The following is a 17,296-nucleotide window of genomic DNA, read 5'->3' as shown; positions in this document are numbered from 1 at the left end:
TTGTAATCAGCGCAGAGGACCCTAAAAGGTTAATGCAAGACATAGCTAGTAGTAGCTAAAGGTAAAGTAATAAAGGGATGTCTAGATCGGCGATCAGGCGAGTTTATATCGCCATTTAAAGGCTTGTGCATAAATATAATACCAAGCATATTTCTACGGATAATTAAAGAAGATAAATCTACCAGAACACGAAGAATAAATACATTTGCTAGAAAAACAATCCGTACACCATGAACCAATAACAATTTGTTAAACAATTTGTGCTCTGACAAACTTAAAAGTATAAAATTGATCTTTATATGTTTAACATAGTAATTGTCCAATATAAATATTTAATTCATTCTTACATGATTCCATCATTTTAAATTAAAGTTAACTAAACAAAAAACTTTAAATGAATAGAAAAAGTATCCGTACAACAGAGTTCAAACATAAAAAGTAGTAACAAATTTAATAAAATATTAACTTTTAGTAGCTCGTGTATATCTTTGCTATTTTCTTAGAAAACTGTCCTCTTAAAACAAAAAGACTAAAGAAACTTTGCTACAAACCTAACAAGGAATTCGGAACCAAAATCATCTAAACACGATAGGCAATTCTATTCAAACGATATCTTGGGCTTGCCAAGGCCACACATCCTGGTATTTACGTGGAGTTTGTGGAATTAAACTAAATTAGTTCAATATGATTCAACACTTACCATACGTTCAATAAAATTGCGCCACTTTTTGCTGGTACTGTACATTTGAAAATCATTGAAAAACACAGGCCCCGATAATGTTGATGGCAAATCCGGAAGAGTTGAATCCAGATTGAATGCTGTGCGGCATTTTTCTAATAAAGCTTTCATCACAGGCATAAGAAACGAATACTCCTCGGGATTGCCAACTAAAAAAGACAGAGAGAGAATGGCACATGAAAGTTTCTTTAAAAACTCGCATCTTTCTTTCTTCTTTTCGCACCTTCAATAGCATTATCTAAAGCCCGATTTATACTGTACAATAAATACGATAGTTCAGCCGGATCCTCTGTGGATCGACTTTGGAGAATTGCATGCAATTTGGCCGTGGCCATGGCCACAATACTAGGATTCGGATGATGTGAACACTTTAGCAAGATACCCAGACACAAACGTATCATATCAGACCAATCATCGGATGAGCCCTGCTGAAAGATCATAAGTGCATCGAGGAGAGCCAAAACACCGTCAAGTAGTTTGGTTGAGCACTTTTTCGACTCATCTTCATTGGAGCCGAGCACAATAAGTTCATAGACCATGCGAAGAATATTTGAGGCATTTTCCTGATTAATCAATGTTTGGCTGCCATGTTCAGCTAGATCAAAGAGTGAGGCTTGTACGGCCATTTCTAGGATACGTAGGCGCAAAGACAAATGCGAGGTGATGAGCTCATTGTTCAATGCCAACAGATTAATACAGCCAAGGACCTGTCCACGCTCTTGCCAGCATTGGGGATGCTCATTTGGTATGCCGCGCCAGAAGATATTGAAAAGCGTATTGGTTATCAAATAGACCAACTGTTCCTCTGTATCCACATCGCCTTCCGAAACAAAATCAAAGGCAGCTGTGCTCTAAAAAAAAAAAAACAACGTTGTGTGTAAGTCAAGAAAAAATAAAACATAGTCTGCTAAAAATTTACCTCCATGGAGTCACTACTCTTGGGCGGCCTGTTCGGTGATTGGGTTGAGCTCTCAGAGCTAAGGGATTCAGCACGTTGCACTGGAGAATTCTGACTTGGTGGTGCATCTGTGCTATCCACAGAGCTGCCCTGAGTTAAAGACTCGAATGTATCTTGAATGTCATGCGTTGTCTGGCGTATAACCGAAAAGACACTATTGACATTTTCCACAACAGCTCCAGATACAGATTCGGCAAGCTCTGTTTTAGGGGAAAATTAGCTAAATTCTTCAATTATTAGACAAAATACAAACACACCTTTAATTTCTGTCTCAATGGCTGTGGCCGCCTCTGTGACGCTAGCCTGAATCTCATTAAGTATTAAGCCACTGTCGCTTTGCTGTTCGTCCTGTTGCTGCTGCTGGAGCTGAGCAAGGCCAATTTCTTGATCCGAAAACGTAATAAGATCCGCTTGTGCCAAAAAATTGGAATTATCTTCCAATAGAACATCCATATTAATACCAAAACTGCGACGTTTCTCTTCATCTGGCGGAGCCATACTGATGGGTTTACGTATTAGCAAACGGGCAATGGATTCCTGCCAGCCCGTTTGCTTGGCAATGGCCGTTACGGATTGCTGCTTAACAAATGTGGTCTGTAGCAAACGTTTTGCCACCTCAACCTTCACCTGAATGCCACAATTGCTAACATGATAGACAAGAAAGATGAGGCCAACATAATCTGGTTGCATACCGAGCATTTCGTCCAGCATATGAAACAATATAATGGAACTCAGTGATATGGGTGTAATGAAGGAAAAGAATCCCGGGAACATGCTCTGCTCACTACTCTGATCATAAAGACGCAAAACTTGCTTGTATTTCTGATGAACTCGCGATGTGGCCAATAATCCGCTGATAAACTGCAAAAGAAAAAAGAGCATTAAAAAATGACAATTTTATTTTCATGTTCAACTTTATACTTACCCTAATGGCTGCTTCCTGAATTTCGCAGGTGTAGCTCTTGTCAATGAGAAAATTATAAATTAAATTGGCCGATTGGGGTTCATGGAGCAGCAAAACCATCTGATCCTTGCAGTTCTTGCCACGCACATAGAAAGTCATCATCTCAAGGAACTCAACTAAGACAACATCTTGTCGCACAGATGCTAAAAAGGCTATCATAGCATTAACCTCCTTGATATTGACATCCTTTTGCAGATAGAATCGCACAATGCCCAGTAGTGTAGCTCTTATAGTTTTGGCATCATCGCTAGATAAATTTTCCGGTGTGGTATAATATTGCCGGACCACATCTAACACAAACTGAACACCATACCGGCGGCGAAAGAATTTACGATCGTTTTTAATCATGGCACTTAGATACTGGACATGTCCCAGCATAATTTGAAATTGCAGACGCGACCAAATGGCAAAGTCAAAGACAATGTGTGCATAAAGAGCATCCAACAGTTGTCCTCCCCTTTCCGCCTTGTGTCCTTGCAACGATTCCATTAGTAAATGTGTGGACATTAAAGCATTCACATCGAACATCGCGGGCGGACAACGTTGCAGCATTATGCCAATGATGGCAAGACTATCCTCACTTAATAACTGCTCCTGATTGGCCTCATGATCGTAGGTTAAATAGCGTAGTAGACAAAGAAAACTTGCCAATGGATTTTGTATCATTTTCCATTCGGTATTCAAATTCGATGACAGCACTTCCCAATCGGTAAACTCTTCGGCAGTGGGTGTGGATGATGACATGGACTCTTTGCTGTCAACGCCAATAGATATATCATCGGTTTGATCAGTTACCAAACGGTGTAATATAGGCAATATGGCATTAATTCCACCAATGCTATTGATTGTCTCTTGAATCTTAACAATTTTGCAGTGTTGGGCCATTATTCTGCCTGGATAACGACTACCCGGGATTAGATCCTGACAAGTGCCATGCCACACAGCACCCGGTGCATAGCAGAAAACGAAACGAGATGTCAGCTCAAGCAAATCGTTCTCCTGTGAAAATATCGAACTAAAGTTCATGCCGGCATCGAATATATTTTTAAGACTCGTCGTAGACTCGGCCAGGAGAACACCACCCAAATGTCCTTGTAAGCATGTCTGCTCACCAAAAACCGTATCCTGCATACCGATGGGAAAATTCTTTACATTGGGATCAAAAGCTGTTTGCGCTCGCATCGGTAAGGTGAAATAATTCGAAACCTTTAAAATAACGAAAATGATAATCAATGAGAAATGCGAAAAGTTAACACTTTCACTTACATTCGCTGATAGTGTACGCTCTAGAAGACTGGGCAACATTCCTTTGGCACCCTTAGACTCCTGAGCCGTAGCCTTTGTGGTTACTAGATCACCGGGCTGAGGTGTCGCTGCCACACCACCAACGGAGCAAAATGTAAAGGGCTCATTCAACGATTGCATTTTAAGTGTGGCGCTTAACTTTTGTACAAAATCCACATAAATATTTATCTGACTATAGGAAAATGGCCTTTTTGGTGGTGCTATGACAACAGTTAGATAATGCCATTGCCCATCCATTAGGGTCTTTGTTGCCGTCAATGAGGTAAGATACTCTCGTTTAGTTAAAGCAGCTACCACCACATTGCCATTGGGCTGAACAAATATCTCATAGCCGCATCCACTGGCTGTCTGTAGAATAAGTAACATACGCCTACAATTGGACTGTGACTGCTGCTGCTGATGTTGCTGTTGCTCATCATTGGGCTGATTGAATCGCACCACGATATGAAATATAAAGCCATAGGTACCAGTGTTTGTCCAATTTCTAATGTCGGGCACATTGATGCCATCCGAGGGTTGTTCAATTGCAAAATACTCCACACATGAGTTGCTCACTCTCAAGCTTTGCAACGCTATCACAACGAGTGTCTGAAAAATTGACAAAATCAAAAATAAATAATGAAAACTCATATAAAGGAACTTACCTGTTGCAGTTGCTTTATCTGTGTAAATTTTGTACCCTTGCGTAGCAGGGCAAAGATGCACTTTAGCTCCATGGGTAAAATGCTAAGCTTACTCAATTCCTCAATCAACTTAATCAAATTTAATATGCAAGTATCCGACAATGTTTCTGACTGCATAAGACAACCACAGACCGCTTTGATGACGCGATAATCACAGGCCATAGATTTTCTATTAAAAAACTTTTAACTTTAGCTAAATTCATTGAGAAATCCTTTAATCAGAGACTCACGTTGCGTAATTGTAGGTGCAACCTTTGAGCACCAATGTGCTCACATGCAATTGTTCTTGCTCCTGGAGGGCTGGCAACCAAAACAATAACTGCAATACCACTTCGGGCAGCAAAAGTTGATGCTCCGTTTCATTGTACCCCAGATGATAGCAGGCATTCAATAGCTCTATTGTAGGAGCATCAAATTCTCTTAAGCTTCTAAAGAAACGTTCAATGCGCTCTCCCTCACGAAATTGCTCAATAGCTCGAGGAGAGCTACGCGTCAAAGTGGTCAATGCCTCTAAAGTGGAGCACAAGGAACTTGTATGACAGACATGCCAGTTCTAAAAACAATATAAAATATGATAATTAAACTATAGAGTAAGTTTCTATGGGGAATTACCTGTATTCGCTTTGGCAAACTTGTGAGTATTTCCAGTAAATTGGTAACTGCAATGGCCTCATTAACTGCTTCTACTGTAGACTTGCCATCTAGGAACAATTTGACTGCTGTTACCGTTGAGGACAGGGCAGACATATCGATGGTTCCATCCTCATCATCGGCCTCATCGCTAGCTATGTCAAAGTTTGGATCACCGCTGTCAAAGTGTTTGGTGGCCAATAGCTTTTGCAGAGCATCACAATAGAGCTCGATAAGAGTTATCAGATCTATTTGGCGCTATTGAAAAAAAAAGAAGATGAATCAATTACATTTGATGTTATTTGATGTTATTTGTTAATAAACAATATACTTACTTCTTCTGGACTAGATTTTTGCAGTACAATTACCATTAAAGCATAACAATTGAGGGCAGCATTACGCAAACTCTTTGGACTCTCCCACCGCCCCAGTATATTCATTATAATGGATACCGTTGCCGGGCATATGGCCCTCATGCCATTACGCTAAGGCATTGATAAATAGCAAAAGATTTATATGAGATTGTTTTTTATAAAATGCATGGAATATTTGGTTTATTGTCAGCATAAAAATAGCAAAAATATTTTATATTATATGAGGATGACTGACACGATCATTTACAAAGTACAATATTTACAAAGGGAGAATGTTATTCCACCACTCACCAGGTTATCACAGTCTAGAAGCTGCTTATCACCCAAGCAGGGGGCATTTAAAGATGTTAGAGCGTTAGTATTTCTATTCGAGTAGGAAGTCGAGATCGCGTTTAAGGATTTCTGCAAATTTGTTTGTTTATATATATATATAGATGTACGTATGTATGTATGCATATATGCTGGTTAGGTCGATTCGTTTTTGGGGCATCAAAGAAAAGCCAATTAAACAAAATTAAAAAGTAAACAAAAATTTACTAAAAAGCCAAACCGAATTTTCTTTACAAATTATAAATAATCTTATCAATTCTAGGAAATTATTTTTTTGCTGACAATTTTGCTGGAAAACCAAAAAAAAGGAATATGATAACTCGTTTGACTGATTCTAGCCCATATGAAGCATATGAGAGGAGGCATATATACATGAATTTAGCTCAACTTCTACACAAATGTTGAGAACGTTATCAATTGATTAATTACGAGAGAGCGTTGTAAAAAAGTTACTTCGATACAAACTACCACACTTCAAATGCCTAATCTTGCTTAACTTTCTTTGGTGGCTATATATAGGTAAGGAATATTATTCGGACAGATAGAATGATACTGCTGTTGTATATACAGTCGCAAAACTGCTTCCATTTACTACTTTGTTACATACATTCTAACGACTTTAATAGACGAAAACAAATTTAAAAAAAAAAAGAAAACACCACACAGAAAAGGAAAAAAATAAACAACAGAAAATAAAAAAAACAGAAACAGAAATGGGAAGCCTATAAGGCTTTACCTGAGAGCCGCATACAACGGCACCAAGAATATTCAGGAGACTTTCACCGACATCTGCAAACCTAAGTACTTGTTCCTCCTGAAAGCAATCTAAAAATTAAGAAAGAAATATATATATCATTATATTGATTAAAAACATGTATGATCAAGTGTTTTTTAAATTGGTCATAAACAAAATATATACACATAATCACAGAATACGATAATTATTTATAAACATATGTATGCATGTATCATCTGTTTTATTGCATTCCACTTATGACCATATCAAATGACATAATGCAAAGAGTATTACAAACCATATATGAAGGGCACAATCTCTACATGAACCGAATGCGGCTTATATGGGAGACGACTGTAATCGGCCTTATGGCCTCGTAAGAAACTACGCCATGTCAGATACGGATCGTACATGACCTCCAAAAATGCCGAAAAACTACAAAACAGATGACTCATAGCAGCCGATATTTGCCGTTTTTCCATTTGCTGTAAATATTCAAATAAACATTAGATATGCAAACCATTAAGGGGTGTTTTCTTTTCATTGTCATACCTGTTTAAATACTTTAGAGAGTATGGCTATTAGATTTGGTTTGTACTCGTATTTAATGATGGCCAATATATTGTCAAAGTGCCGGCAAATAATCACCAGACACTCAATTAATATGGCTACTTGCTCGATAGTTTCATCCGTCGGTCCAGTCTCGGCCGTATCAATGGAATCACGGGCCACAATTATGAATTTGCCAATGGCTGGCAATAATTCGTCCGGCAAACGTCCCAAATGCGGCCCACTGTCTGGCTTGACTTCATGCCAGAGTGGGCAGGTCTCGGCCTGAAAGTCCAGTTGCAGCTGGCTGCGCCAAATGGCCACAAAGCGAGCCACAAACTCACGAAAGTATGTCTCATCATTCTAAATCCAGGCAGAGAGAGTGTATGTGCATGTGTGTGCGAAAGAGAGAGACAGCAAGAGATGAGAACAAATGGAGATGAGTGGTAAGCAGTCAGTAGTCAGTCAGTTAAGTAGAGCCTGCGCCTACTCTGAATTACATAAGCATTTCAATGTTATTCGATTTCGAATTATATTTGTTGCACGACTTCTTCTTGGGATGATTAATGCTTCAAATATTTCCCATTGTAGTTTTGTACCTATGTACATACATACATACATATGTACATATATATGTACATACGTAGACCAGGCCGGCAGCATGAAGATGCAAATGCGCCGCTATTGAAGGTGTCCACACACCTGACCACAACGAGCTTACCTTTGTTGTGTACTGCACCCAAAGACTGTAGATATCCTTCTTGTTATCCATATTTCTGTCTTGTCCTCACAATTTCAGCTGGAGCGAGTATGTGTCATTTTTATGTAAGTATTTATAAAGATGCTTGCGAGTATCTATATCCACTGGCAGATGGCTATAAAGCTATCGGCGGTGACTCGGCTTCGCCTGGCCTGGAGTTTAAGCAAGGCGATGGAACATATCCCTAAATATTTCAATACTTTGGAAGTACAACAAAAAAAAAAAACAGAATAAACCAACTGGACTTGTTTTCCCCGTATAGCAACAGCTGATTAGAGATGGGCGTAAACTGTGTTTTCTACGATACACATACAAATTTGCCATGGCAACAGCTGTTCAGAGATGGACAAATATATCGTTTACCAAATAGTGTTGGATTACTTTTTTCCACAACGTTTGTCAACACTGCTTTTTTTTGTAAACAAATGATTTCAAATTCACAACAATAAAAGTTTCTGTTATAAACTAAAATATTAAATTATACAATTTTATTTTTTATTTTAGTACTTTATAAACTTTCAGATGAATTACCCCAAAAACTGAGATTCCGTTAGGACAGGAACAACTGCAATTTTTGAAAAATATATTTTCTTACCTGTGTTTATAACATTTTATTTTATATTTAAATTAATATTTAAAGTTTTAAAATACAAATGGTCTGTTGTATTATTACACCATAGGCCGAAATTACACTGCTTTGTAATTGAATAGGGACAACATCATTTTAGCAAAAAGAAAAGAAATCCAAATTTCAAATATTCTTTTTTTAGAGATCAGTATGACAATAACTGAATTAAGAACCAAAAAATATTGGTTTTATAGACACGTTTTCTTCTAGAATTTATTTTGTTTCTAATAATGAGAAACAGGACTACTTTTTTCCAGCACTTGAATAGGAACACAATCTTAAAGTTGGTATATTTAAATAAAAAGTTTAATAAATTAATTTGCTTTTCCTGTTATTATTTATTTAAAATGTATTTGGAACCACCAGCCTCAATGAAAATAAGAGATAAATGATTAAATGGCTTGGTTCTATAAATAATTTCCCATTTTTGCAAATCTTTCCAAGAATCATATGAATTTATTTTTTATTATAAAACTAAAAAAACGTTTAAATCAGCTTGAAAAACAAAACATTGAAATAAGCTATACAAAATAAGTTTTCAAGAAGGAAAATCTATCTATGGTGAAGGCCCATATGGTCATAAAAGACCATAAGCTTGAGCAAGATGGCATATGGGTAAGGGTATTATTAATTTTAAAATTAAAGGATATTCAGACAAGTAATTCGAATCGTTGATAGGCTGCTAAATGCGTATTTATTTTAAGATTTTCTTCTTTTCTTTGTTCTTTTCAGTTTTTTGTTTGTTTGTTTTTTTTTGTTTTTTGTTTTGTTTGTTTATTTTTTCTTTGTTTTTTGCTTATCAATTCTAGTAGCATTTTGGGTTTGTGTTTGTTTTACATGATATTTAGCTAATAGTTGCGCTTAAGTGTTTGCTTATCAATTGATTTCTTTATTTGTTATGCAAAATTCCTCTCGTTTAAATCAAACTATTATTTTTGTTTTTTTTTTTTTGGTGTAGGTTGCAGATTTATCCTTGATAGACTAGTTGGACAAGTGGACATACTTATTGATAGAGTTACCGATGACTAGGCCAAGTTTTAATTTTGTTTTTTAAATATAAAAAGGAAACTATTGATTTGCTTTTTTTTTTGTTTTAAATTATTAATATTTAAAGTACTAAATAATTAAGTACTAAATTGTTTGTGATTTTTATGTTTTTAAGTTTTGTTTTGTTGTTTTTTTTGTATTAATATATATATATGTAATAATTATTTTGTAATTTTGTTCTTGTTGTTGTTGTTGTTGTAGTTTGTGTGTTTTGTTTGATTTTGTTATTTAATTGAATAGCTTGAACCATTTGCAGGACCTATAAATACACTATATGGTATTAATTAATAATCATAATAAAAATTAATAATACGTAGAAGAAAAAATCTTATGCTTTTTCATTTTTTAATCTCTTTTTTTGTTTTTTTTTTCTTTTTGTTAATTAAAGCTGTGAGTTTTTATCCGCATTAATTAGAAGGATAACAATTACAATATATTCTTGTATATGTATTTTTGTTTGTTTGTTTGTTTAAATTTAAATATATAGAGGCGCAGCACTTGCTTTCGTTTATCATATCGTGTATTTCGAATGAAATACATAATGCATTGACTTTTCACTTAGCGTTCTTCTTCTTCGTCTTCTTCTTCTTCTTCACTTGATCTCCCCACACATTCGATCTCCGGATCTCGATTAAACGATCATTTCGAAATATGTAATAATATAATATAATGCCCACACATCGTCCCGCCGAATTTGCAAGTCGTGAAGATACGACTTTGTCTTTTGGTTTTTGTATTGTTTTTCTTTTTTTTTTTGCGAATAAAAAAATAATTTTAGTAAATATATGTGTACATCTATGTATGTACATATGTATAAATTTTATAATTTGCATTTTAGGTATATATGTAGTAAGTACTTGTTGCTGCTTGTTGTTGCGGTTTATTGTATTTTGTACCAATCCAAAAGGTTAGCCCCCCTTCTTCCTCTTCTTCTCTCTGGAGTTATCCTTGTTGTTGTGTGAAGCGGTTTCCCGGTTATTTTTCATGTCATCTTTTTTTGGGTTTTTTTTTTTGTTTATACATATGTACATATTTGCAAATATGTATACATATTATCATGAAGTTATTTATTTTCTTCTTTATTTTTATATTGCAATTTGATGTGTGTAAGCTTAAGGTGTGTGTATTTGTGTGGGTGTGGGTGTGTAGTGTGTGTCGATTTGTTCATAAAGTATGTATATTTAATCTATTATAGTTTTTAAGTGTCTCTAACAGCTCTGAAGGTATTCAAGTTCGGTCGCATACGAATGCGTTTTTGTCGATTGTTTCTCATAATTTTTCTTCTTCCACATTTCCACATTGTCATCTTTTTTTTTGTTTAGTTTTGTGTCAGCGAAAATTACAATTCCCATTATTTGTTTTTTTCTTGGGAGTTTATTTGCTTTTTTTTTTGATTTCTTCTGGGAATGCATTTCGCTCGTTTTAAGACTCCAATAGCAGCGGTTCATTTTTGGAATCGAAATCGAACATTTTGCAGACCATGCGCCTGACGTTTCAGACTGCCGCTGTCGGCCCAGGTGGAGTTGAGATACTCGTCGTCATCGTCTTGCTCAAGTTTCTGTCGGAAAAACCAAAAAAAAATATATATTAAAATTCAGCATATATGAGCTAGAAACTAGAAATAAAAATTAAATGTAATTGAAATTTGTAAGCTATATCAAGAGACAAAGTATTCATTTTCAATTGAAATGGAGTTTTAGATTTGACTTAGACACGTAGATTATGACACTTCATTTCGAACGGAACTTCTAATAAAAATGATGAGGGACATTTCCTTCACCAAAAGCTCGAGCTAGTAATAATATTCGATCGAGGAGCCTTAGTGGGTAAAATGACGGAAATTTTACCAGGTCTTTGCCTCTAAAACTGATCAAATTACGATATCCATGAACGATTTTCTTTTCAAAATGTTCAATATTCCCCCCACTCAACTTCTATTTCACATAAAATAAAATAAAATAACAAAAAAAAAACGTATATGGAAGTCATTTGAATACGAACTGTGTTAAAAATACCGAATTGTGGCCCCGATAGGTATGCTACATTATTATTACTATTTACACAGATATTAATGATGGCCGACAGCTATCGTTAGGTGAACCCTGATAAGTATGCTATATTATTATATTTTCTCAGTTATTAAAGATGGCAGATAGCTAACGATAATTAAACCCCGATAAATATGCTATTAAAACTTGTTTGATAAAATACCACAGAGCACTGATGAATACACATTGTAAAAATATGAATTAAATTCCTCAAAATTGGATGCTCATGCAGCCTTACCCTTGCACCGAGGTAGACGTTGACAAGATGCCATTCTCTAGTGAATCCCTGGACAACTCATCGGCCATTTGTACTTTAAGCTGATGACCGAATGAGTTAATTTCCGAATTGGGCGTCATCTGTGATCCCGCCGGCGACTGTGCTATATATAGGCCAGGTGTAGTAACTGAACCACCATGTGATATGGAGCTGGTTAGTCCAGGACCACCATTGGGCAATACACCCTCGAGACAACTATCGTTTGTGGTCGAGTCCATATTGATGATTTGACTGCCGGCCACATTGTCGGCCAGTACAGCGCCGTCGCTATCGTCGACGGCATCGATATCATCAATATCCATATCCTCGGCATTCTTATCCAACGGCACCGTCTCCTCATCCTCATTGTAGATCTTAAAGTACGCATATGTCAGATAGATCACCGATATGATAAACGATGGTATCGGTATGGCCATCGAATAGACTAAATTCAATGTATTCTGCCAATAATCCAAATCACTAATCACCAGACTCGGATCCACTTTGGAGTAATAGCAGGGAAATTTAATGCCAATTTTGGTATAACGTTTCAACCAAATGGTACAATTCAGCATCGGCGGATAGCCGCAACCCTTGACATTAGGAAATAAACGTGCTCCCACATAGTAATATATCGAACGGTTGCCCATTAGTCCTTCATTCAATTCCGATATCTCATCGAAGGGTCGCCGCTCATCGTTGATCAATGTGTTGCCTGCACTGGATCTTGTGAAATCGATATCTTCCGGATCCTCAATTAGATAACCATTTGAGCCATCGGCATCACCAAAATTCAATTGCTCCTGTCGTCGTATGGCTGTGATATCTGATACATCTGAAGCACCACCACCACCACCACCACCAACACCACCACCGCCGCCAAGACTATCGTATTCATAGTCACGCAATGCTCGCTCATAGCGATCTGTACGCTTTACTGGCGGCACTTCACGTTCCGATTCGCGTAGATTAATATGATATTCCGTGAAATTGAACTCATCCGTATAATTATATAAATTGAGGCGATAATTAACACGTATCTGAGTGCATGTATATATATCCTTGGTACAACCCTCACGACACGATGCCCACGAGCAGTTCTTGGCCCCAAAATAGATCTCTGTGTCGTAGGTCTCACACAGAGCGGGCACCTCCTCGAATTGCATGAATATGGTGGTAAAGGCCGGCTCAATGACAAATGGTACAAGAAATAGGAAAGCAAACATACTAAATGTTCCCAATAATATAAAGAATGCTGTCGTATAGAAGAGCAATTTCTCCTTTCCGCTCCGTTTCTCGTGTTCATCTCCCATGCTTCTTGCAGTTTAGTTAATCGTTTGTTATAATTAAGTTTTGGTTTCCAGTTCAAATGAGGGTTCGTGTGTGTGTGTGTGTGTGTGTGTGTGAGGAGTGCGCTTGGCGGTTTATAGGGCTCAAAATAATTTGTATATTTTATATGTTAGATATATTTTTAGATTATTTAGAATTGGAGAGAGAGATAGAGATTGAGTGTGAGATTATCCTGGTACTTCGTGCTGTCCTCTAGGCGGCTTGTGTTAAAAAGGTGCCAAATATTATTAGCTGCTCTTTTTGTTGCTTGTTATTTTTGTTGTTTTTTGTTTGTTTTTTTTAGTTAGCTCTTAACTTAAAGATATCTATCTATAAGCTATAATTACAAATACGGCGCAAGTTATATCACAGGGAGGGTAGTTCGATTCACGAAATTTTCGTTTTGCTTTACTTTCTTTTTCTCTCTTTTTTATATTTCTTTTACACTTTTGCTACTGTTGCTGTTGATGCTCGTCTGGTTGTTGTTGTTGTTGTTGTTGTTGTTGTCGTTGACCTCTGGACATGGGCATCTCCGTTATCTTGGACATTTGATCTGATATCTGCAGCTAGGCAGCTGGCAAAACAAGTCAATGCCAATGGCTGGTAATGCAGGACGACGCATTTTTTGTTTCTCGCATTTAACTCGATTAGGCTAAATTGTCCTGCGAGCACGCATCCTGTGGCAGTGGGTGTGTGGGTGTCGTATCTGTGTGTGAGCTGCTTAAGTGTGTGTGTGTGTGCTGCTGCTGCTGCTGCTGCTGTTTTCAACCTTTTCTAATTGCTTTATGTGTCCCAATGGAGATGTTTCGTCAACATCAGCAAGTGTCGCCTCCTGCACTGCACTGTAGTTCTTCTTCTTACTGTTCTTGCCTCCTTTTTTTCCTCCTCCTCCTCCGCTGTTGCGCTCTTGTCGTTTTTCGGTTGATTATTTTATGACTGCGGCCAAGGGTTTTAAAGCATTTGCTTGTCCGTGTAAACGTGTGTCTTTCTGTGTCTGTGTGTGTGTGTGTGTGTGTGTATGCTTGTGTGAGTGTGTTACCAATTTTTAGATCTCACTCTTCCGTTGTTGTTGTTGTTTTTGTTTTTTTGGTTATTTATAGTTCATTTCATGAAAATTCAGGACGGAAAAATATATTTTCTTTTCTTTTCTTTTTTATCTGTTTATTTTTCACCACTTTACACACTTCTTCGGTGTATTACTACGACTCGTTCCACGTGCAGCAATACTTTTCAATACTAAGCCAAAGGAGAAAGAGAGAAAGCGAGAACAGGAGAAAGAGAGTGAGAGAGAGAGAGAGAGGGAGAGAGAGCGTAAGTTGAGCGAAAGGGACGACAATTTATAAAATATTATGTTATGTTAATCATCAACCTATAATTTCCTCATCCTATTCCTGCTCAACTACACGCATTTCTTTAATGTATAAAAATAATGTATTTATTTTTATATATTTCTTCATTTTTTTTTTTGTTTTTTTATGTAACCACAACGAAAGTTGTTCACACAAATGCGACCAAGCCGAGCGAGGGAGCAAGCGAGCTGAAACTCTTGATGGAGTGCTTTGTATGTAAGTATTACGAAACGGAAATAGGCGGCGCACTGTATGCGAGACAAAGCTGGAGGATATAACAAAAATAAAACACTGTTACTTCTTATACAGTAAACCCTATTAGTCCTCCTGCACCTCCTTCTTGTCCTCCTCGCCCTGCCATTCCTCTTCATTTGATGCATTTTATAATAGTGCAATGGTTAGGGTTTATATGGAGGGAGACAGAGTGGAGCCGCATGTAACTTTCAAACTCATTTGACACGTTTTCACACACAAACACACACACACACACATTTGTATATGTGAGGAGTATGAGGAACGGACGCAAATTCAATCGAAATTATGCGGCAAACAGAAAAATAAGAGATGGAAAATGCGAAACAAACTCGCAATATTTTCTTTTTTTATTTGCGTTTGATGACCAGATTTTGCCTTTATAAATTATGCAAAGGAAACAAAAATAATTCCTAATTTCTTTTTTCTTTCTTTCTTTTTTTGTTGTCTTCTTGTGCCGCAGTGCTGCGTGCCACTTTCACTCCGCGTCACCATTTCCCCAACCCTTTAGAGCTCCTACCATGTGCTGCTGCTGCTTGTGTGTTTATGTGTGTGTGTGTGTGTGCATGTGCTTTTGCTTACTCAAGGTTCAAGACAAGAACCCCTCTTACCCCCCCTCACTATATAAAGCCGTATATAGGAGTATATAGTATTTATAGTATGACGACGATTACAAATTATTTCTTTCTTTCTTTTTTTGCAACTCTTTCTTTCTTGCTCTCACTCTTCTTCTCTTCCTCTCTCCCTCTTTCTTCTCTCTTCCCGTAATGCTTTTGGGAATTCGGATGTCTATTAAAACATTTTGAAACCAACATTGAAAACATTTTTAGATCAGAAACCTCCTTTTTCCCCTTCTCTCATCTCAACTTTTCTCACACATTTTTCTGACCTGATTGCTGCATTTTTTCTGTTTTTCTTTTTCTTTTTGAACACTCGGCAGTCAATAACAAGGAAAAAAACAACAAAAAACACACAAGAAACAAGAAGGAAACATTGGTCTACTAGTATTCTAGACTAAAACAGATTTTGTTCGTGTCATTATTTTTGCTGAAACCTCGATAAAACAAATTTAAAAAAACAAAAAACAAAAAAAAAAACACACACACGGACAGGGTGGCGACGACAATATATAAATACAATAGAGAAACGGCTACCACGACAACGACGACGGCGAGAACGGCGAGGACGACGAGGACGAGGACGACTACTACGACAACGACGGCAAAGGCAAAGGCAACGGCAATGGCAACGGCAACGGCTACAGCAATGACGATGACGACCGCTGAACTCTTCACCGAAAGGACTGCCACTGCCACTGACTGACTATGCTGCAACCTTATCCCCAGTGTCCCAAACACACACACACACCCATAGACAGAAGCACACACACACACACAAGCGCTGCTCTCTGGTTTGCGTGAAGCTTGGCAGCTGAGCTTGAGCTTTTCCAGCTGCCCTGACTGAGCCTGCCTGCCTGAAATCCGGCTAGTCTATGCCACCAAAAAAAAAAAAAATCAAATTTTAAAGTAATTTGAAAAATTAAAAGCATTTGCCCTCAAATGTATGCTACATTTTTTGAACATTGTAAAGAAAATGTCAACCATAAAATTTGCCCAACTATTTGTGTAAGGGTAATTGTGAGGTCTCTGGCAACCCATTGAAAAGCTTTCTCGGTCAATGGATGACGTAAAGCCGATTTACGCATGCGCCGCATTGGCACAGAAAAAAACCAAATAAATGCCATCGAACAGGAGCAGAAGCAGCACAAAATTCGTGAGCCGTGAGCGAACCGACTGTCTGACTGACTGACTGAGTGAGTGAGTGAGTGGGTACGTGAGAGGTCGTGAGAGAGTTTTTGGCACGACACATCGCACACACTCTGCTTGTATTTGTGTGTGCGGTGTGTTTGTGTATGTGTGTGTGTGTGTGCTGTTTGGAATTTTCTCGGCTAGCTTTTCTACTTCTTCTTCTACATACATTTGGGCAATGGGTGGAAATCGAAGAAGAAAATTGTTTAATCAAATCATTTCTGCCTTATGAAGAGTGTTCTTCTCTCTTGGACCGCATTTTACCAAGAATTATAAAACAAAGAAAAGAAAAAACATAAATCGACAAATCCAAAAACCACAAGAAGAAACAAAGCCAAATAAACCTAAAGAACACACACACACATAGACGCTGAAAATAAAACAAGTGAATAATGTTAACAACGACGAAGGACATCAAACTGAACTAAAAAAAAAAAGGGCAGGGTAAAGAAGAGCTTGTACCAGTTATTACTCTTCTTCTGTTTGTATTGTTTTTTTTTTTTTTTTTTGTTTTTAGTTTTAGTTTTATTATTATGAAACGATTTTTCGTA

The 17,296-nt window shown here is 37.3% G+C and overlaps 2 protein-coding genes across 3 annotated transcripts in view; both read right to left on the bottom strand.

Moving 5' to 3' along the window:
- LOC6645260 (neurobeachin-like protein 1) overlaps positions 1-8,276 on the bottom strand; it is a 35,027-nt gene extending 26,751 nt beyond the window's left edge. Inside the window, exons 1-15 of one of the 2 annotated variants that reach the window (XM_047011822.1) lie at positions 7,990-8,276; positions 7,272-7,631; positions 7,018-7,204; positions 6,720-6,808; positions 5,945-6,055; positions 5,615-5,764; positions 5,262-5,537; positions 4,880-5,202; positions 4,611-4,818; positions 3,928-4,554; positions 2,623-3,867; positions 1,955-2,558; positions 1,659-1,897; positions 963-1,590; positions 701-888 (exon numbers count right to left, since the gene is read on the bottom strand). In XM_047011822.1, the coding sequence (XP_046867778.1) occupies positions 701-888; positions 963-1,590; positions 1,659-1,897; positions 1,955-2,558; positions 2,623-3,867; positions 3,928-4,554; positions 4,611-4,818; positions 4,880-5,202; positions 5,262-5,537; positions 5,615-5,764; positions 5,945-6,055; positions 6,720-6,808; positions 7,018-7,204; positions 7,272-7,631; positions 7,990-8,040 (5,286 nt within the window). In that variant the 5' untranslated portion in view covers positions 8,041-8,276. The remainder of the gene's footprint in view (positions 1-700; positions 889-962; positions 1,591-1,658; positions 1,898-1,954; positions 2,559-2,622; positions 3,868-3,927; positions 4,555-4,610; positions 4,819-4,879; positions 5,203-5,261; positions 5,538-5,614; positions 5,765-5,944; positions 6,056-6,719; positions 6,809-7,017; positions 7,205-7,271; positions 7,632-7,989) is intronic. The other variant, XM_047011823.1, reaches the window with a different exon arrangement.
- A 2,485-nt stretch (positions 8,277-10,761) lies between these two features.
- On the bottom strand, positions 10,762-13,782 carry LOC6645259 (protein tipE). The gene is made up of 2 exons (XM_002068155.4): positions 11,990-13,782; positions 10,762-11,261 (listed from the first exon to the last, which is right to left on the bottom strand). The coding sequence occupies exons 1-2, from the start codon at positions 13,318-13,320 to the stop codon at positions 11,198-11,200; spliced, it is 1,395 nt and encodes a 464-aa protein (XP_002068191.1). The 5' UTR covers positions 13,321-13,782; the 3' UTR covers positions 10,762-11,197.
- Between the last annotated feature and the right edge of the window lie 3,514 nt (positions 13,783-17,296).

The sequence above is a fragment of the Drosophila willistoni genome, assembly GCF_018902025.1.
Source record: "Drosophila willistoni isolate 14030-0811.24 chromosome XR unlocalized genomic scaffold, UCI_dwil_1.1 Seg143, whole genome shotgun sequence".
In the NCBI taxonomy this organism is placed as follows: domain Eukaryota; kingdom Metazoa; phylum Arthropoda; class Insecta; order Diptera; family Drosophilidae; genus Drosophila; species Drosophila willistoni.
This window is presented reverse-complemented; position numbering and strand designations above follow the sequence as displayed.